General features: G+C 35.8%; 1 protein-coding gene across 22 annotated transcripts in view; it reads left to right on the forward strand.

The window, feature by feature from the left end:
- Window positions 1–21,204, forward strand: part of DNAAF11 (dynein axonemal assembly factor 11) — a 67,181-nt gene that overhangs the window by 976 nt on the left and 45,001 nt on the right. For 15 of the 22 annotated variants that reach the window (XR_015283696.1, XR_015283692.1, XR_015283700.1 and 12 more), the window contains exons 2-10: window positions 3,484–3,651; window positions 5,638–5,715; window positions 7,516–7,688; window positions 8,685–8,884; window positions 9,989–10,174; window positions 12,922–12,999; window positions 15,623–15,688; window positions 17,353–17,422; window positions 18,245–18,340. Coding sequence is in view for 12 of the 22 variants with exons in the window: in XM_023921531.2 (XP_023777299.2) it covers window positions 3,484–3,651; window positions 5,638–5,715; window positions 7,516–7,688; window positions 8,685–8,884; window positions 9,989–10,174; window positions 12,922–12,999; window positions 15,623–15,688; window positions 17,353–17,422; window positions 18,245–18,340 (1,115 nt within the window). In the remaining 10 variants the exon portion in view is untranslated. Of the gene's footprint in view, window positions 1–138; window positions 2,474–3,483; window positions 3,652–5,637; window positions 5,716–7,515; window positions 7,689–8,684; window positions 8,885–9,988; window positions 10,175–12,921; window positions 13,000–15,622; window positions 15,689–17,352; window positions 17,423–18,244; window positions 18,341–21,204 lie in introns of those variants that run through there. The other 7 variants (XR_015283709.1, XR_015283714.1, XM_086878655.1 and 4 more) reach the window with 2 other exon arrangements.

Genomic DNA, 21,204 nt, shown 5'->3' on the forward strand with positions numbered 1-21,204 from the left:
CTGCGGGACGGACCCCGCACCCTGCACGCCTCCTTCGTGTCCTCAGAAGGGCAACAAAGCTGGGGAAGGGGCTGCAGCACAAGTCTGATGAGGAGCGGCTGAGGGAGCTGGGGGTGCTCAGCTTGGAGGCTCAGGGAGACCTTACCATTATCTGCAACTCCGTGAAAGGAGGCTGTAGCCAGAGGGCGGTCGCTCTCTTCTGCCATGTGACAGGACGCGAGGAGATGGCCTCAAGTTGTGCCAGAAGTTTAGCTTAGATGTTGGGGAAAATTTCTTCATGGAAGGGGTTGTCAAGCAATGGATCAGGTTGAGCAGGGAGCTGGTGGAGTCAATACACGTGGAGTTATTTAAAACTCATGTAGATGTGACATTTAGGGGCATGGTTTTTTGGTGGATTTGGCAGTGCTGGGTTGTACTAGATGTACAACCCAGCCCTGTTGGTTGTACTAGAAAACTTACAGGTGTTTTCCAATCTAAACAATTCTCTGATTCACGTTCCCTCCTGCTGCAGTTGTCTCCCTTGCCTATCGTACCCACAGTCCCCTGGCAGCCCCCTGCCCTCCTGCCTCCCTTGGATGACTGTCAGATTTTTCTCTTCCTTGGCAATAACCCCCCATTTTATCTCACCACGTGAACCACAGGGGTTCCTTTCCTCTCAAAACAGCCCCTGGGAGGGCCAGCAGTGGGGACTGGGGTGGCCCAGGTCGGAGGGGACCCCTCCTTGTGTGGGGCAGCCCCTCCAAGGGGGGATGCTGGATAGGATGGCTTATATCTGAGCCCAGGTCTGTCAGATGTGGAAAAACCCCAAATGAAGTAAAATACTCTATACTGTTACTTATGAATTGATCATCTTTTCCAGATAAAGAAGTATGACCCAAAAGACTGAGTGCTCACACCTTTTACTCATGAAACAGGAGCTCCCTTCATCTGTGATTTGTCTTGTAATCTTTTTTGATTGTATATTTTCACTGGACTTCAGTCCTGTGCTGGGCTAAAACAGTGCTTTGGACAGGAACTCCTTCTCCCTGCAGGAAGCTGGCAGATGACTTCTTTGAGCAGGCGCTGCCTTGAAGGAGAATGACTTTATCTCCTGAACAGCGCAACATGAATTTGAATCTTAAAGTAATGGTTGCATACTTCGCTTTTCTGAAATGCAGCTTCCCCCACCATCTCCTGATACACCTGCAGCTATCAATCTGCTTATTCTTTCAATATCTTTAATGCTATCCTTCATTTCTGCTTCCTTTTTTGAGTAAAACATAATTCTTGGAAGCCCTGGCATTAGAACTTCAAGACCTGTTCTCTCCACTTGGTTGATGCCATTCCTCATTCCCTCCTGTGTTCATGGGAACCTGGGAGTAGCTGTGATCTCTCAGGTTGCTACTTCAGTGTCCCATTACTGCACACAATGCCAGAAAATCTGGTTAATGAACTTTTTAGTGAGTTCAGTGTGTTTATCAATGTCCTGGAGATGCTGTTATTTAAAATTCTGTTTAATATTTGTTTTCTCTTGTAAGCTTGTTTCCCCTCATTCCTCTTAAATGAACTAGATATTACACAATATGTCAAATATTCAGGCAGTTCCCTACAACAGGATCTCAAATTAGGTTTCTAAAGCTTTTCTGTAGCTTCTGTTGGGAATGATTGTCTATGCTTTGCCAATTATCTGTTAATGAAAGTGGACAATTTTGCAGAATTACTGCAAAAATAATTTCAATTTTCGTCAGCAAGTGGAAATTGGACTGTAATTAAGCTGTCAGGAATTGTTTTTATGCCTTCTTTTTGTATAAAGGTTATAGAGCATAATATTGCTACCAGTGTGTATGTATGCAGATTGTGGAGTATTGTTCTTCTACTCAAAATTACCTGATAATAGTGGCACTGAAAAATCTGCCACCAAACACAGTAGTAGCAGGCTTTTTTTTTTTCTTTTCCAGCAGCTTTGCCAAGTAACTGTCTAGAAATGTCAATGTTTTTTTATATTTATTGTGAAGACTAAAGTATTTAGTCATGATTATTGACTTTTTTCCCTCTTTTTTTTCTGTTACTTTAAATGAGTGGAAAGGAAAATGATTGTTCAGATGCAATAAACCTGCTCAATATGGTTAAAAGAGACAAAGACACCTTCCCCAACACGATTTATGTGCAGAGGGGTTCCCCCTTCAATCAATATCTGTATCTCCACATTTAATTTTATAAATTAATTCTGTCAGGTGAAACTCTGTTAAGCAGAAGGGAAATTTAAGCCTGGATATCTTTAAATAATGTAATACAAACACAACCAGTTTCACCCCTTTCCCAAAGACTGCAGGCAGAGGAGCTGTACAGACACATGTGAGTTTGGGCTGTATTGGTACAGTTTGCTGGTCACTGTGAATGTGTGCAGCCATCCCATGACCATTAATAAAACTGGATGATTTCACAAAACCTCCCTGACACAAAGAAGTGAAAGAGTACTTTTAATTAATGCATGGTAAGAACAGTTTGTTTTCACAGATCTTTATATATTTTTTCTTTTTACCTATTTTTCTTCAGATTCTCTTTGGAAGGCTTTTTTGTCTTTTTTTTCAGCATTAAACACAATGAAAATACCTATGCTGACTTGATAAAACCCTGTGGTTTTCCTCCATACTTCACTGTAGTCCAGTGCTTGTCAAGGAGAAGAAAATGCAGGCACTTTTTGGTGCTGTGTGCTGAAAACAAACTTCTAGCTTCTGGCTCAGGAGTGAGCACTGGTTCTTATAGAATTTCTTTGCCTTTGTTATACAGAACATTTTCACTGTTTGAAAGACTGCCTGGCATTAAATATTACAACATGATAACTGAACCCAGGTCTCTGGTGGTTTTCAGCCACTGAAACTCCTTTTCTGGCTCTGATGAGCTGGTAGTGCCTAAGAAATACTAGGTATACATTTCATTCTAACATAAACGTTTGTAAGTGTGACTTAGTTATGGCATAAAAAATATCTGCCCACTTTCAGCATTTATCCTGCTTATTTCTGTGCATGCTGTGCTTGTGGAAGAATATGATGACACACTGTACTTTGCTTCCTTCTACCCCCCACTGCTGTCTGTGGTGTGAACATCTGGCATCTGGAAATAAAACAGCATAAAACACTCCACTACTTGCCTACATGAATCAATCTGCAACCCAAGCTATGCTGTAAATAGTGTCTGCTGGATTAATTTCTGCAAGGGTTGTATCATATTCTTATGGAAGAATCAGCAGTTTTCATATGGATCTTTGCAAATGTTACAGGTGACGTGATTGTGCTTCACAAAAGATGTTTACTGTGGTGGAGTGGGTCGAAGCTAATTGGTACTTGATATCTTATCTTTTCTGGCAGATTTTATTTTTGTTGTCATTCCTACCAGGCTATTTGGTATGGTGGAACAAAATATTTTAATGATTTTATAATTTGCTCATAAGTCAGATGGCAGAAAATTATTACAGGGAAATATGACATCTAATGTTTCTTTCAGTCACTGAAGATCTTGTTAGAAGACGTGCAGAACATAACAACTGTGAAATTTTTTCACTGGAAGAAATCTCTTTACATCAGCAGGAAATAGAAAAGCTAGAGCATCTTGACAAATGGTGTCGAGATTTAAAAATTCTCTATCTTCAGAATAACCTAATTCCAAAAATTGGTAAGTCTTTTCTCTATATGTTTCTTTTAAAATGTATTCACATGCATAATTCTGAAATCAGGAAAAAAAAAAAGTAATCTGTTATACTTAAGGGAATGTTCTGCTAACAAGAGTTCCTTTCTTGGTTTCTTTATTAAATTTCTAAGAAGCTCAGAATTTTGCATGGGAAATTTTAAATTAAAAAGATACTACTGAGATACAGGTCATTAAAATATTGAGTGTGATTTTATGAATTAAAATTTCAAAAAGCAGGATATAGTTCAAATATCCCATCTCCTGGCAAACAGAGAGACAAAGAGTTTACCATATTCCATGGACTCTGATGTCACAGGATTAGCTTTTCAGGCTCTTTTTAAAATTTTATTTTCACAAAATCATCTTTTTGTTAACAGTGAAATAATTTTTGTTGAGATAAAATACTGACTAGTGTGCGTGAACTAAACTTTCTATTTCGTATGCTTAATGGTCTTCCTGCATGGCAGGAGAAGATAAAATTTCACATGGTCTGGTTTTGTTCCATATTGGAAAATGAGACATCAAGCCTTGGGCTGGAAAAGCTTAGATTCTACACATGTTGTCTGGATGAACAACGAAAAGTTGCAAATGTTCAGAAATTATATTACTATATCTCTTCGAGTTCCTTAACAGGAAGAAGAAAAATACTAAGGTTTTAGGAGGAAATTCTGTGCTCTGAACTTGTAGGCAAATGCTGTAAGTTTTCTTGAGGAAAAACTTATCAGGTGATCAGGAAGCTCTATCTCTACTGATAACATATGCATTTCCTAAAGTGGAGGAATCATCTCCCAGAAAGAACAAGTTTTTTTTAACATGCTTTCTGCTTCTTTACCCCATCAAAAGAGGGACTAAAATGAGTTGGTTTTCTCTCTGTTAATGTGTCCTTAATAAGGCACAAGATACTATCTTGTGGTTTTTCTGTCAACATTCAGGCCTCCTTCAGGTTAGCACAGGATACCATATTCAGATTGTTGCTTTTTGAAGACAAAATTTTTTCAGCAATTTCATTTTTGAGACAAGCAATTTTTATGTTACCATAATATAACTGCAGGAGTTGAAAAAGTATGCAACTTGGTGATTCATATATTATTGTATAATGTGACAGCTTTCTGAGGTAATACCTTAATAACAAATGAAAAAAAAACCAACCCCAAAACAAAAAAACAACCAAAACAAGCACCACCAACCCCTCCTGACACTATGGTGGTGACCAAAAACGTTGTCAACAGGGGCTGTGTTCCAAAGTATTGAAGTGCAGAAATTATTCTTCCAGTGGATTGCAGCATGTGCTTGCAGAGGATACAGCAGTTCCAAGCGTGCTCTGAAGATCATAGCAAAATGGTTTATATTGGCTCTGTTGGGCTGTGTATTAACACAAACCTTGATGTAGCTTCAGGGTCAGCCCTCCCCATGAGCAGGCAGGGGCTTGTCAGGCATCCACAGCATGCACGAGTGGTACCACTGGCTGTCACATCATCATGTGCACAGACACTGCTGTTACAGAAACACTGCAGCAAAAACAAAACTAAGCTGCACAAGTTCTTGCTGAGAAACTGATGTCATCATTTGTTTGTGAATTTTGTAGAAAATACCTCTCCAAGTTCTTAGTAAACTGTGGTAGGATTTGTGTCACTGAATTTGTAGATGTGTCATGTTTCCCAAGATGGAATGTTCCACTATGTTTTTTCAGCCATTCCTCTTGAATTATATACATGTTTTATGGGTTTGTGATAAAAATGTGTTTGTAACTTTCCTTATTTCTTTTTGCTTTTTTTATTTTGCATTTTCAGAAAAGTTTTTTGTTTTGTCTTTTTATTAACATTAAAATTTTAATATCCATTAATGTGGTACTCTGATTTGTCCTTCCTACTTTTCTGCTTCATTGTTGTTTTCAAGTAAAATAAGCAAGTGAAACCATAATGTTCTTTCCAGTGCTGAAAACTGAAATAATCCATCTATGTTTTGTTACAGAAAATGTGGGCAAACTAAAGAAGCTGGAATATTTAAATGTGGCTTTGAACAACATTGAAAGAATTGAAAATCTGGAAGGTGAGATTTTGAAAAATCCATTTTGCCTTTTCATATTAGAACACTTAAGTTGTGAAATGGTGGAAGCCAGTAAGCGTGCCCAACTGTGAGGGTTTTTGTGGATACTTAGAGGATCCTTGGGTTCAGGGTTTCAATAAACGTTTCTTTCTAGCAAGTAATTCCTACTGCTGATTTTTTTCTCATTGAACTTTTCTAAATGTCTCTGGGTCACATTTGATCTTCAGGAATCAAATGTCACACACAAGAAGGCTCTGTGCTCAGTGCAGGTTGCATTGAGGGTCTGTGTTTCTTTAAAAGAGGTTTTTAGAGGATTTTTTTCTCTTTTGTTGCTTAAAATCCTGTCTGTTTTATCTGTGCTTAATCCTTTATCCTGTCACTTTTGCACATTTCATGTGCAAAATATGGCATTTTCCAAGATTAAAATCTAAGACTTGGCACAACCCATAAACACATTCCATATTACTTGAATGATTTATGACTTGATTGTTTTCTGTTTCTCAGTTCTGATTAGGCCAGCTGCTGTATCTTTAACATACCCACCTTGACAAAGGAAAAATTAAAAAAAAAAAAACCAAATAAACTGGTTGGTTGGCTGGTTGGCTGGTTGTGTGTGTGTGTGTTTTGATTTGGTTTTGTTTTGTTTTTCTTTTGTTTGTTTAATTGGGTGGTTGGTTTATTTTGTATTTTTAAGCCTGAAAGCTGGTTCAAGAGGATGGCTTAAATAAAAAGCAAGCAAATGGTCTAAACACAAATTTGAAAAAGTTGAAGTAGGTAGTTATTACATATTTGGGAATTCGTTGAGAAAGTCGCATTTGTTTTCGTGCCACTAAATTTTAAGTTCATCTGTCAGGCTGCATTATTTATTACTGTGATTTGTCATTTACTTAGGAATTACAACCTTTGAGGTTGGACCTTGCATAAATTTGGGTTATTTAAATTCCCTAATAAATTGTTCTATGTTGTTTACTTTCTTAACAGCTTAACTGTTCATAAAACTTAGCAAATTGATCAGGAAAGGAAAGTGATTATAGTGATGTGAATCAAAGCTGAGCTTCCTCCCAGCTAAACTTTTTACTCTTAAGAGTCAAGGTTGTGGTTCATGCACACATTATAATGAAAAGAGAGGCTGATAAATTAAAAAAAATAAATTTTCCAGAGCATTTTGTTGCCTAATTTGGAGCTTCTGTTTATAATGAATTGTTTTAGTACAAACACTTTCTCACTGGTATTTGCAATTTAACCAAAGATAAAGTATTTACAATGACAGCTGAGTCCACAAAGTGAAGAATGTAACTTGCAGTGAGTTTTTGGGAAATCTTATCTTGGTACTTGAATAATATTACCAGAGATTAACTATACTCAGAACTGAAACTCCTAATCGATCTTGCTGTCCTTAAGCAATTGGATTGGATTTTAGCCATATGATTGAGACTTAGCTGAGAAGAAATATCAAGGCAAACAGACTGTAAAAATAAAATCCAGCTTATGTGAAAATTAAATATTTAATAGTTCATCTGTAAATGTCCTCAAAGTTTTGATACTGATAAAACCAGTAATGTTATGGTATTTTGTATTTTATTGAGTTTGTTTTATTCCTGTAAATATTGTAAGCTCATAAACTTTTGCTGTGAGTCGCTCTTTCACTCAGAAAGAGTCTTGGAAAAGATGTGTTCTGATAGAATGAAATCAGTTTACAGAACACAAATGGAGACAGTTTTATATCCACGTGTGTACATGTGTCTATGTATATCATGTACATTTATGTTATGGACAAATTGAATTAAGGTTTCTTTCAAACAGGCTGTGAAGACTTGAAGAAACTTGACCTGACCGCAAATTTCATTGGTGAACTCTCCAGTATTGAATCCCTAAAATGCAATATTCATCTGAAGGAGTTGTTTCTAATGGGTAACCCATGTACTGAATTTGAAGGTTATAGACAGTTTGTAGTGGCAACTCTTCATCAATTAAAAGTAAGATTTTAAAACTTAAATTTAAATCCAAATAAAGCATGAGTACTGTTGACTGAAAACACTTATCCTAAACAAGATAAACACCTGTACTTGGAAAGCTAATAGACTTTTTCTTAATGTTCACAGGAAATTAAATTATATTCCAAAGAATGAAATACTTCAATAAATAATATGATAATTATTGGTTCTATTCTCATGGAACCACAATTATTCATTAACTTTCCTGTCATCTTCATTGGAGATTCTTAAACAAAGGTTTTTTTGTTTTGGTTTGGTTTTTTTTTCCAAATAAATGTATTGTACATTTCTGGCACTTTTTTTCTTGTGGTTGTTATATACAATGTATTTTTAAATTATTAACATGATCGCAGAAAGTTAGTGGGTTGCTGGTACCATTCCAACAATATGTACTAAACCTGTAGTGCAAGACAGTAAAAAAATGCAAGTTGGTATAAAATTGCACTACACTGCATTGGCTGTAAATAGATACTTAGAGATTGTGGTTTTGTGCTGTGGCTGAACTGATGTAACTATTTCCTGTCAATGAAACAGTCTCAGGCCTGAAATATGTTCTCACAATTTTCCTCAGAGGAGCACAGGCACTGCTTAACTTATTAAGAGTAGACTTAACTTACTCAGTTGGCAGTAAACTTACACATCAAAAGAAATAATTTTGGGCTGAATCAAAGTCAGACAAAGACCAGAAATGTCTGAAGGGACTCTCTGTACTGTATAGTCTAAGACTAATTAAAATTCTTGGAAAACGCTAAAAGCAGATCTTAGACACACAAAACCATTTTCAGATCTGAATAGCAAGTTACTGTTAATTCCTTGTAATAAAGCATAACTTACATAGTGCTATTGATATGTGAAAGATGCATTTCTAATTATAAGAGAACTTTATCAAAATTAAACTAGAGTCTAATAGATTTATTGATTTGGATATGTTTATAATATCTCATATATTTATATTGATACTTTTTCCCCTTTGGGAAGTATTTGGATAGTAAAGAAATAGAACGTTCGGAGAGGATTAAAGCACTTCAAAACTATCCAGAGGTGAAAAGGAAAATCAGAGAACAGGAACAAACTTACCTTCTCAGGAGGGCCAGAGAAAAGGAAGAGGCTCAAAAAAGGATGCAAGAAAGAAAGGATGAGAAACAGAAACAAATGGACTCTAAGCTTGGATTTGACAGGTAACTGCAACAACAACAACACTTTGTGTGTAAATGTTATTATTTTCTTTTTTTTATTCACAAGTTTGTCTTTTTTCATTAAAGAGTTCATATAATTCCACTTATATATTTTTGTTCATCTTTGTTGTTGATTCAATCAAGCAGAGTTATTTCTCCTCATGCATGTTATCTCTGATGAAAAATATAATTAGTTAAAAACATATTTTATTACTGACCTGCAGACAGTTCAATAGAGTTTTTTCTTCCAAAACTCCAAGGTAAGTTGTCTGGGTGCCAAAGTAGTGTAATTAATAGTTCCTTTCAGGAGTACAGCTGGAAATTGTTATATAAGGTAAAGCAGGCATTCCAGAGAAAGCAGCTGTTCAACTATAATTGCTTTTGCCTTAGCATTAAAACATCTGAAGATCGAAATGGAATATTTCAGGCCTTTTGCTGATTCTCCTACTTCTTCCACTTCACGTCACTGATACTATCTATCCTAGCCAGCAGGATTTTTGTCTGGGGTTCATCTTCTACTGTGCTTGCCACCCATCTTGTTTTTAATCAAATAGAAACTGTCATGAAGCTGCCTGCAGAACTTTGTCCTCATAGATCACACCTGTATCATAAATTCCGTTTTCTGTCTCTATTGATAGAGATCTACAGAAGCTTAGAGCTAGGGAGGAAAAATTATTCAGGTGTTAAGATTGAATTTAAGGAGATGCTCATTGCTACCTTATAAATTTCTAATCTGTTGCTGCCTGATACTGGGAATTCTTAAACAGCACATGGACTGAAGATTTTCTCTCACCTGAAAGTTGTGAGGGTATCTGAAAATTCTTTTTCTGAAATTAAATCTGTTGAACTATCTCTCAGGGTTTTCAGTGGTTTAGGTATAGCATACTATCACTCCATAGTCAGGTAAATGAAAAACATTACGTCAGAATATGCTTTGTTGATTGACAGAAGAAGCAGAGCAGAGAATGTTCTCCAAATATATAAGATACCATTCTTGGTAGGAATTGTACAGTTATTACTGGGTAGAAAAAATATTATTGTAGTAATATATTAGCTAGTTACTTTTCCTTCATTTCATTGGGATAATATTTCTGTGATCTTGTACAGCCCAGACTCCTTACAGGGAAAACCCAATCATGCAGAAGGTGATGGACAGCAGGAAGGATGCAGAGCAGTTGAAAATGATGATGAAGACAGAAAATTTTGGGAGGAGCCTACACCATACACTCCAGAATCTAGATTAGAAACTCACAGATACATTGAAGAAAAACGAAGAGCTAAAGACAATATAAGGTACTTTTTTTTTTAGTATCTTTGATGAATTGAAGAAGGAGAAATTTTCAAAGGTACAGAGAACAAGACAAGTGATTGCGTGACATTAATTATTACTGAGAACTGACAGCTTAAATCCTTGTTGCTTGTTAAAATAGGCTTATTCAGTCCAAACTAAATATTATTCAGATTGTTCATTTTGTTTTCGTTCATTTTACGAACTTAATTTAGGTACTCCTTATTTTATTTTTCCTCAAAGTTTTAAAATATAGTTTGTTTTTTTAACTTCATTTTATGGAGTTTAGAAGTTTCACTTTTTTTGCAGCTAACTGTTTTGTGTAGTTCAACATTTAACATTCTGCTAAAAACTTTTATCCATAGTGCAGACTGCATTATGTAAATTCCATACAGGCCATGCTACAAGTGTTTTGCACAAGTGGAATTTCAGACACTTTTTCCATGTAACTGAGAAATTTTTTCTCATACTTGATCAAAGGTATTAGTCACGAGTAATAAGATTATTTCTTTTATCTGTGCTATTTGACATGGTCAATCTGAAGAAGTTTGGTCACTGAAAAGCCTTTATAACTTTATAAATTTGTTACTGGTTTTGCTGAACATTCAAAATATATTCAGATACTACCAAAAAAGCCCCAGTATTTTATTGCTGCTGTCAGTTCCACAGACATTGTAAACAATGTATTTTTGTTTACAATGTCTTTTTCTTTTTTTATTTCTTCCTCTCTTTTGCTTATATAAAACAATTTGTGCCAGAGATTTTTTTAGCTGTTCTTTTTAAGGACTTGCTTTTTACAATTTTTGTCAAGGCTAAGTATTGAAAAAGCCAGTCCTAGGGAAGTCTCCAGGAAATCTGGAAATGTGCATAACTTGTTGCTATTATTAATTGAAGTTCTAGCACTTTCCTGGAAGAACTACTGTGAAACTCAGATTCTAGCCAGTTCGAGTTTTGCTATGTTTGGAAATGCCTTGCTCTAGTCAAAAGCAAATGTGTTCCAAATGCTTCCCTTTGAAGATTCAAGGACAATCCAAATAGTGTTATAATAAAGACAGAATAGTTGATTTCTGGATTTTTCTGAATTTCCAAGGCATTCAAAGGGTTTAAAAATCCTTTCATGGCTCATTTTGATTTGGTGTTGAGAAAGTTTCACGGTATCTCCTTCACATGGTTCACATGAATAGACAATTTCATCTGGGAACAGATTATTAAAAGCTAACAGGTGGTAGAATATAATTGGTGAGGTGTTTCTGAGAACATCTTTAGAGCAGAGTGGTGGTTCTTCACTTTGCATTTAAGTGTCAAGGAATTCAGGTGTGGAGACTGACAGCCCACAAATCCCACATGAAAGCTGATATTATATATTATATATATGTAATATGTATATATATTATATATGTAATATATATTATATTACAGAATAGTGTTTAACACTTGGATAATTGTCTTTCTTAAACAGAAACTGGTTTTATGTAGTCATTCCATTACGTCTACTCAAGTATTTTTATTTCTTTTTCAATTTCATTGTATATATAGACCAAATTTATTTTTATGGATTTTTTTCCCCCAGCGTGTTCTAAATCTATAATATTTTATGTCTATCATTAGTAATTTACATCTGACATTCTCTTAATCTTGAACTTATAGTAAGAAATAGGTTCAGGAACAAAAAAGAAGCAATGCATTGTTGTTGGGGTTTTTTTGAGAAATATTCTCCCTTTTAATACGCTGGATGAAGTGGCCATACCCACTATATCAACCAGCTGAAGAGTGGATTAATGCAACATGACAATTACACTGCTGTATTTTTAAAGAAAACTCCATATTTTTACTTAGGTGCAAGCTGACTTTTCTTTCTCATGTTACTAAGATTCCTTGCTCTTCCTTCCCTTGCTCATGATCTAAACATTTAAATAGAAAATACCAGTATTAAAAGTCTTAATGATCTTGCTGTGATCTACTTTGTTTGGACAGATAAACTGATGTAGTTGGTTTGTTGTACTAAATGGAAGTCAGATATAGTCTAATTCCTAATAGCTGGAAATGGATAGCGAGTATTGAAGTAATATAAAAGTACATCATCAATACAACAAGAATATGTATTGCATTTTTTGAACAAAGAACAGAACAAAAAATATAATATATGCACCAACAAATTATATGTCTGCCCTTTGGTCCTACTGTATCCTATTTGATGCTGCTTGTAATCTTTTGACCATTAAAATTCTTTTTGGTAGAGCAAAATAGTGACTGGGAGACAGATGCTGTTTGGAGGTAGGCCAAGCACTTGTTCTGTGGGAGTAATCAAGTAAGCACAAATAAAAATTCTTTAGAATTGCTTGACCATACATCAAGCCAATTATCAGTGGCAACACCTCGTGATGAGTTTCACCATTCCTAACTAGAAAAATGTCCCATTTCTTACATTTAAGGCATCCCTGGTTTTCTTGTGGTATACCAGATAATTTGATAGATTTCTGTTTGATAATGGGCATGGTGACATGCAGAAGAAGTTACTGTCCATGTAGTACGTGGCTTTATAAATTATTTGCTCATCTTTAGATGGTGTTCTTAATGTGCAATTGGACCTGTGATGCAATCTGTTTTGTTCCTGAAATAAATTGTAGCCTTAACATCAAATACCAAATAATTCTTACCATTTGCCATCCTCTTCTTTATTTTTGCTACTGAAAATAATAATGCAGCTTTTTAATGATTAACCATAAACAATTTTTCTTTCTGTTTTGGTAAGGGAATCAAAAAAGAGGGAGAAGACTTCTTGGACACTGGTCACTGCAGAAGGAAAAGTTCTGAATGTGAATGTGCCTAAGTATGTACGGTTAAGAGGTTAAATAGTCTAATCTCTCTGTAGTTGATTTGAGCAACTATTTCAATATATGTGACAATCCAAAAATAAGAGGGCTGAGAAATTCTTGTTGCAGTATTATATTCCTTGTGGGAAAACTGTATTCTAAATTTATAGTCTGGTGCTGGAAAAAGAATCAATTTTTATTAAGTGTTCAAGATTGTTTAATTTAACATCTTTATCTTTAAAGACTGAAGAACTTGTATTTCTGTAAAAGGTATAAGATATTTTAGTTTTTTCCCTTCTATAGTAAGGCTTTTTCTTGGAGCATCTTGCTAATAGTGTAAAGTTTAACTGTTGAAGATAAATGTGTATGAGAAGCCACTTTAATTGTGGAAAAATACATCCCAGTAATATTTCTGGACAAAATCATTCTGTCCTCTGGTGACAGGTATAAATCTGGGAATTGGGAAGGATAATCAACCTCTGTGGCAAGAGGCCCTGTGACCCTGAGTGGTGTCCAGCAACAGAGGAAGGGGATACATGGCAGTGTCTTGTGTTTTACTATTGACCATGGCACTTGAGTTTTTGGGTGTTTTGGAGTGAGTTTCCAGGGATACCAGCCATTGATTTTACTTGAACCAAACCTTCATTTTCTAAGGGAAAGCAGAATACTAAGTGCAAACATTATTTCCTCATAAACAGCTCCCCATAGGGCTTCCTGCAGGAGACTGCAATGGGAAAGTGGCCACTTTCTGCTGTCCTCTGAAGAAGTTTTCCCATTTATGACCAATTTAGCTGCCAAACCAAATCTATGAACATGCTTATCATTAGCATGAAGACTGCTTTCTAAATCTTGGAAATTTAGAAATGCTTGCAAATTCAAGGAATTATATGTATGCACAATTTTCAGTAGAATAGAGAGAATTAAAAGTAGTGGAAGAGTTTAGTGTAATGTTTTGCCTGTACCAGGAGATACTTTCCATTGTATTGATGTACTTTTTTCAGTAAAAATGTGTTGACTGGAAAAAAAAACTGTATAATTTTCTATTTCAAAAAAGACAAGCCTTAAATCTTGTGTTAATAGAAGTTGACAATGCCTCTAAAACACAGAGACATTTAGACTAAATCTCTAGCTATCTTTTTTAGAAGAAACAGGGTTCACTGTTAGTAGCATTGCTGTTTGTGTCACCCAAGTTTTCTGAATTTAGTCTGTGGATGTGCCCACATAAAGCCAGACCAATGAGCATTTTTTGTCTTGGCTTCAACAAGAATGTCACAGCTGTTCAGTGCAATCTGGCAGTGTATTGGAGAGACATAAAGAGAGAGATACAAGTAAGCAGATGGTGTTCTCCAAAGTTTTTGCTTCAACATGCAAGTCTCCTATCCATAAAAATGTCCAAGCTTCTCTGATGTTCTTTTGGAAAGTTAGCAAGAGGAATAGCTGCTTGCTGCTGAGGGCAGACTATTTCTCCAGTTCTAATTAAGATTCTTCCTAGAAAATTTTATAATTCTGTCCTCTTGTTCACCCTTCATGTTTTAGTGGGTTCTCAAAAGTAGTGATGCAGGAAGACAAAAAGCCTGATCCGGAAGTAAAGCTGTTTTGTATTCTTTGCACTTTTCCGTTAAAAAATACTTGCAAACTACAACCTCGTTAAACCTTCTTGCAAATTGTCTGTATCAGAATATAGGAGAGCAAAGATTGAAAAGTGTAACTGGAAAATACTCTTATTGCTGAAAAAATTTATCATCTAATCTGTTAACATTTGAGCATCTTTCCACTACCTGAACCAAATTTATCTAAATATTTTAATGTCACTGAAATAGCCCAGATAAATTATATTAAGCAAAATACTTTAATTTTATACTAATAACTAATTTATCAAAAACTTCTTATTTGTAGGTAATTTCATTCTGGATTTTTTTCTCTGCTTTCATACATGGGAAATGTTTGAGTATGTGAGCAGAACTTGTAAGTCTAGACTTGAAGTCTAGACTAGATCTTACAGTTGTAGAAATAGATGGCATCAATTTATAACTGTTAACATTCATTCTCAATTTTAAGAACACAACAACACATCACAAACACTCTGCTAATACAATCTACAGTCTCATTTTCAACAAATATAAAGCTTATAGAATCAAGGGTATTTTACAAATCATGTTTTACTTTGGAAATGCATAGATATACTTGGGGAAAATTATTTACTATGAACAAAAGTGCATTTTTTAAAACATACCATAAGATTAGAATTACACAGTTCTGTGTTTTTCATGCATTTTGGAACTGTTTTTTTCTATGAAGATGTAATAGAGCAGACAGGTTTCACCAGCAGATGTCTCTCGTTCTGCATTGTCAGAATGAGCTTAATTTTAACTGACCTTCAGCAGAGGATTTTTTTTCTTTTTCTTGTGATTTGAGTAGGGAGGACAGAAAATAAATGTAAGAATGACCTTGGCTCAAATGCCAGTTTTTTTTTTCTGTTCATGGGGCAAATTGCAACTGTTTCTAAATAATGGCATGACATAATTGTCTAAATGGTGTTTGCCTTCATCTAAAATTGCTAACATTTGAACTATGCTGTAATGTTTGCTTATTCACTCCAGTAGTATTTATCCTGGAGATGTTTCTTGTCATTGTTATTAGGCTTCATTTCTCTTTGAAAGATGATGAAGAAAACAACCAGATCATCTTGGATCTCGCTGTTTACAGGTCAGGTCTTTTTTCCCCCCATAGTTTTTACCACTCATAAAATATAATACACAGTGTTTCAATTATTCTGCTCTCTCAAACGGGGACTTTTCAAGAAGAAAACAAATAATATAATGGATAGTGGAACCAATCTCAAAACCTGTGCCAAAGAAGTGAAGCTGAAGAAGCCAAAGGCCCTTCAGACTACTCTGTTAATCCTGAATGGAGACTGTGTCTGATAGTACTTTTGGGAACTGATGTTTTCTTCAGTCCACAGGCAGGTGTCTTTCACACCTGTTCTTTTATATATATTTAAAATCTTTTATATTCTTCCTTTGCAGATAGGGGCTGTAGGGAGTAGAATTTTTTGCTCATGCTTTGACCCTAGAAATGCTTCAGTACATGAAGTTCATGTGCTTATAGTTAAATTCTTCTCCCTGAGACAGAGTAGAGTAGCCTTGTCTTATTTTCCTTGATTAGTGGAAAGAGTCCATGCCTTGTGCCTATTCTTGAAACATACCAGGGCATTGCTTAGAAGAAATTTTGTTTAACCAGGCAAAATATTACAAGGAGATAGTACATATACTGCTAAGCCTTACAATGACCTTTTTCATTTTTCAGGAAGGGTCTGGAAAGCCACAAGTTTATCTATCTGTAATAGAAACTTGTTAAATAAAACTTGAACTAGTTTCAGTGCACAGAAATATTATTATTTCTGTGCTATATATTCTGTTTATCTTCTGTGCTTATTATTATAAGCCGGGTGTGCTTCTCTTGAAAGTCATTAATTTCTCTCAAAAGAGATTTGCTCTGTGTTTCTGATTTAAAAGATAGAGATCTCTTTCTGGAACCTCAGAAAATCTATTCAGGTGCAATAAATCATTTAGGATCATTTAGGTTGGAAAAGACCTTCAAGATCATTAAGTCCAGCCTTTGACCCATCATGACCTTGTCAACTACACCACAGCATTAAGTGCCACATACACTCATTTCCTGAACACTTTGGGACCCTAGGTAGTCCAGTAGTCCATATTTTAACAGTCTGTGCTCACTTGTAAGAAATGCAGACTAAAACATTTGAAAAAATCACCTGTAAAATAATATTGTAAAAGCAGGGGAATGGGAAATACATGTGCATTCCCATGAGTCCCATCAAGTGTCACATAGTGAAGAGCAGAGGTAAAAGTGGAGTTTTACAGGTCACAAATTTTGTTTGAAAGATCTAAAATTTCTGTCTTTTCTGGGAAGGGAAAGTATATCTGTTCATTGTTTTCCAGCAAATTCTGTACAAAAAAGAGAATTTTTGTTATAATTTTAGTAGTAAAACCTTTAGAAGGAAAAGTAGCAAAATATTTTCACAATTTTAAATAGTATGTAGGTTAATTTTCATATTAATGTAAAGCACTGAACTAACAGATGAAAGAACTTTTTGTTTTCCTCAAAGATTTTTAATTCTTGTTGTTATACAATAGCTGATGTCATAGGCTTGACTGAATTTAGACATTATTTTAAGTGACATTCGCAGGAAGATCATGGGATGTTTTTTCCCAAAACTTTAAATCCTAATAGAATTTTGAAAAAATTAATGACTGAAATTTAAGCTTGTTCTTTATAAACTATGAAATTTTGAAAGAGCTATATGGTCTATTTTAGATTGATTAATTTTTTTATATTTCATTTTGAAGATATTTGGACACTTCTTTACTTGATGTTGATGTGCAGCCAACTTACATACGAGTACTGGTGAAGGGAAAGGTTTGTGACTCCTTACTGCATCCAGTTTAAGTCAAGAGTTAATATTTGCCATATTTATTCAGTGGACTCTGGATCTGACTTCTATAAGTTACCAGCCATTTGCATCTATGCAGAGAGAATGTTCTTTCAATACCAGCGTCATTTTGAACCACACATAAACTGTGGAAGTCCTATCCACAGAAGATGTACAAAGCCTGAAATAAAATTTCACTTTTCTTCTCTCTTCTTATTCCCCCCACACAGTGTACCATAACTCACTTTAGAAGAGAGCTTCCTAGTTGCCCTAGGCTAGAATTTAGCAATTGCACAGACTGAAATTTATAGTTGACAGAAACCAATGGATGTATATTCTTTCCAAAGGGCATTTAAAATATCATTTAAGTTTTCTCTCTTCTTGGTGGTTTTAATTTTATCATCATTTAAGAAAAAAAATTCAAAGTACTTCCACAGTAAACAAAAATCCCTATTTTTAACCAAGCCAACTGCATAAACAAAACTCGAGAATTGCTTTACATCTAAATAGACTGGATAATCTTTCTCATTTAATTGCTAATATAAGTCAAGCATCATTTTATAACCTTCTTTAGAAATGCCACTTCAGGAATGGCAGCAATTCAGGAACATACATCTGACTCTACTTGTAAGCAAAAGCTATTTAGCATAATTTATTAGGTTTAGTAATAAATACCATACATAAAGTGAAAGCAGTGTCCTTAAAATCAAAATACGTGATAGTGGTGGTTTTGTATTTGTTCTGTCCATGTGAAGGAAAGAAAAAAAATATTTTAGCATGATCTACTTCAATTCCATATTGTCTCATAGCCATTTCAGCTTGTGCTCCCTGAGGAAGTGAAGCCAGACAGCAGCTCTGCTAAAAGATCACAAACAACTGGTCATTTAGTTGTCACCATGCCAAAGGTATGTAAAATAGGAGATATCACACAAAGGTCCTTAAATGTTGTGAGTGCTTTGGGAATGTTTCTGAGTTACAGGTAGCATCTGGCTTGCTAAAGATATGCAGTCTAGCCTTTCCCATCAGAGCATATTTTCCAAAAAAGGAACATTGAATAAAGACAATTTAATTGCAGAGCTAAGCCTTGGTATTTAAAATCCCTCTAAAGGAACATAATGAAAATCAGTATTAATAGAAATTTGTATTTCCTTTACTTCAAACAAATCAGCTTTTAATATGCTAAAAGAGACTATGTAAAACATGAAAATGTTTAAGAAGATTTATAAATAGATATATATTTATAAAGAGGTAAATAATGAAAAATAACAAATAACTACTTCTGTTTTTCACTTGTGAAATAATAAGAACAAGTCAGTTTATCAAAATTTCTGTGACACACATATGTATGAAGGTTACATATTTGTTCAAATAAAGGGATGATGCACTACTCTTGAGTTCTCATGTGTTTGGAAAAAGAGTTGCTTAATTCATTTTCCCTTCATGCTCTGCCTGGCTGGAAAGCATCCCCTAACCAGCTCTAGGTTGTGACAACACGGTGTTTCAGCTGAAACTGCTTGGACCAGACAAGGAACTGGAAGTTCTAGGGAGGTGGAGCTCCAGAGATGAGAATGGGTTATATGGTGGGGTTCTGGATGCTGAAGGAGAAGTTAATCAACTGCAATATCTTCTGCTGTTATGCCTTGGGATGGTTGGGTTGCTTTTAAGGCCTCTGTAGGACATCTTATACTTTTGGCTTTTGGAATACGGTAACCCCATCCAGGGATAGTTACAGTAAATAAACAATCTCTTGGTGCTCTAGCCTTACCCTTCTGGCTTTTAGGAAGTTTCTCTGTTGTGTAAGGGCAGGGGACGTGTGAGTCCACCAGAACATATCGAATACAGCATTTCCTTCTAAAGGAAGAAGCTGTTTAGCTGAAATAGCTTCACCTGCTATATGGGGTCATTTTTGTCTCTTTGTTCTGATTTAATTCCAAGACTAGTTAGAGCATCTAGTAGCTCTAACTTCTGCCTTTTTCTGTTTGTGGTTATTACCTTCTACACTCCAGTCCCATACCATCTGTCTGTCCCTATGAGGACAGCCCTGCACCAAATCACAAACTGCCACTCTAGCATCAAACATGCATTTTTACCAAAAACTGTAAGAATACTGAAAATTGTACTTACTTGGTTAAGGTAGCTATTTTCTGAATGTACAAAATTCATTCAACTGAGAATTTATGTTTCCATAAATATGTTTGAAAATGAGGCCTTGACATTTGCCATTTTGGATAGTGTAATTTTCAAATGTATATGGATTCTTTTGTTTAATAGTTACTTTTCTTTAAGTACTGTCAGTTTTCTGTCCCATACCCTGCTTTTTTTACTCATACATCTTTGTAGTTCCTTTGTGGATGATCAATGCCTTAGAAAATGTAAATATTTCCAACTGTCTCTGGATATATATTAATTCTGCTGTCTGCCTATAAAATCATACCTAAATCAGCAAAATGAATATTCTCTCTTCATACTGTGATTGAAAAGTGCCATGTTCCATTATTAACTTTATATTTAAGCTACCTTGATATTTTAGCTACATGTACATATTTTGTCTAGCCTGAGGCTCTGGAGCATACTTTATCTCAGGATACATGATTCTCAGATGTTGTAAAACATGAGGAGAGAGAAGCACTATAGAATAACTGGCTGGATGTTCTCACCTTGGCTAAAACTGCTTGAGTATCTTGGACACAGTCAGAGGTGCATGAATGGAATGCTGCATGGTGTCTTTGTTGTCAGTGGATTCTGGAAAGCAGCTTTGCAGAAAAGCACCTGGGAGTCTTGGTTGCCACAAAGTTGAACATGAGTCAGCAATACCCTCTTCTGTCAAAGAACACCAGCTGTATCCTGAGCAGCAGGTGGAGGGAGGCCATCATCCCCCTCTGTTCAGCACTGGTGAGAGACACGTGGAGTGCTGTGTCCAGCGCTGGGCTCCCCAGTGCAAGAGAGGCGTGGACATATGGGAGAGAATCCAGCAAACGGCCACAAAGATGATCAAGGAACTGGAGCACCTCTCCTATGGGGAAAGGCTGAGAGAGCTGGGACTGTCCAGCCTGGAGAAGGCTCAAGAGGATCTTATCAATACACGGAAATACCTAAAGGGAGAGTGCAAAGAGTCAGAGCCAGGCTCTTTTCAGTGGTGCCCAGTGACAGCACCAGAGACAGTGGGCGCAGACTGAAATGCAGGAGTTCCCTCTGACGACCAGGAAACTCTTGCTGTGAGGATGACTAGGTGCCTGCACAGGTCACCCAGGGAGGTTGTGAATCCTCTGTCTCAGGAAATATTTTAAAGCCAGCTGGGTGTGGTCCAGTGGGCTCAAGTGGGCCTTGCCTGAGCAGGGGGCTTGGACCAGAATACCTCCACAAGTCCCTGCCAATCTCCAGCATTCTGTGATCCTGTGAACTTCATGGATTTGCTGACCAAAGATGGATCTGTGTTACTTCACTGTAATTGCATGTAACAGATACTAACCTATTGTTCACTGTTCTTTATTAGTCACAGAATCTTTTCTCTTCCCTTAGCACTGAAACAGAGTACTCAGTTTAAATTTTGTGGGCATAGATCCTCTTCAGATGATCTCAATCCATAGTTATTAATGGGATGTAATATAGGAAGAAAGGTAAATGAATAACGATTGACAACAGGAAGGCAAATAGATATTTTTCTTGCAAAATATTGTGGCTGATTTTATCAATGCTTGAGAATACTAGTTGGAGATCACCAACTTAATGGGAATTCTTCTTAGTAAGATAAATGGAAGGCCAGAATAAA

The sequence above is a fragment of the Cyanistes caeruleus genome, chromosome 1 (genome assembly GCF_971803275.1).
Source record: "Cyanistes caeruleus chromosome 1, bCyaCae1.hap1.1, whole genome shotgun sequence".
Classification (NCBI taxonomy): Eukaryota; Metazoa; Chordata; class Aves; order Passeriformes; family Paridae; genus Cyanistes; species Cyanistes caeruleus.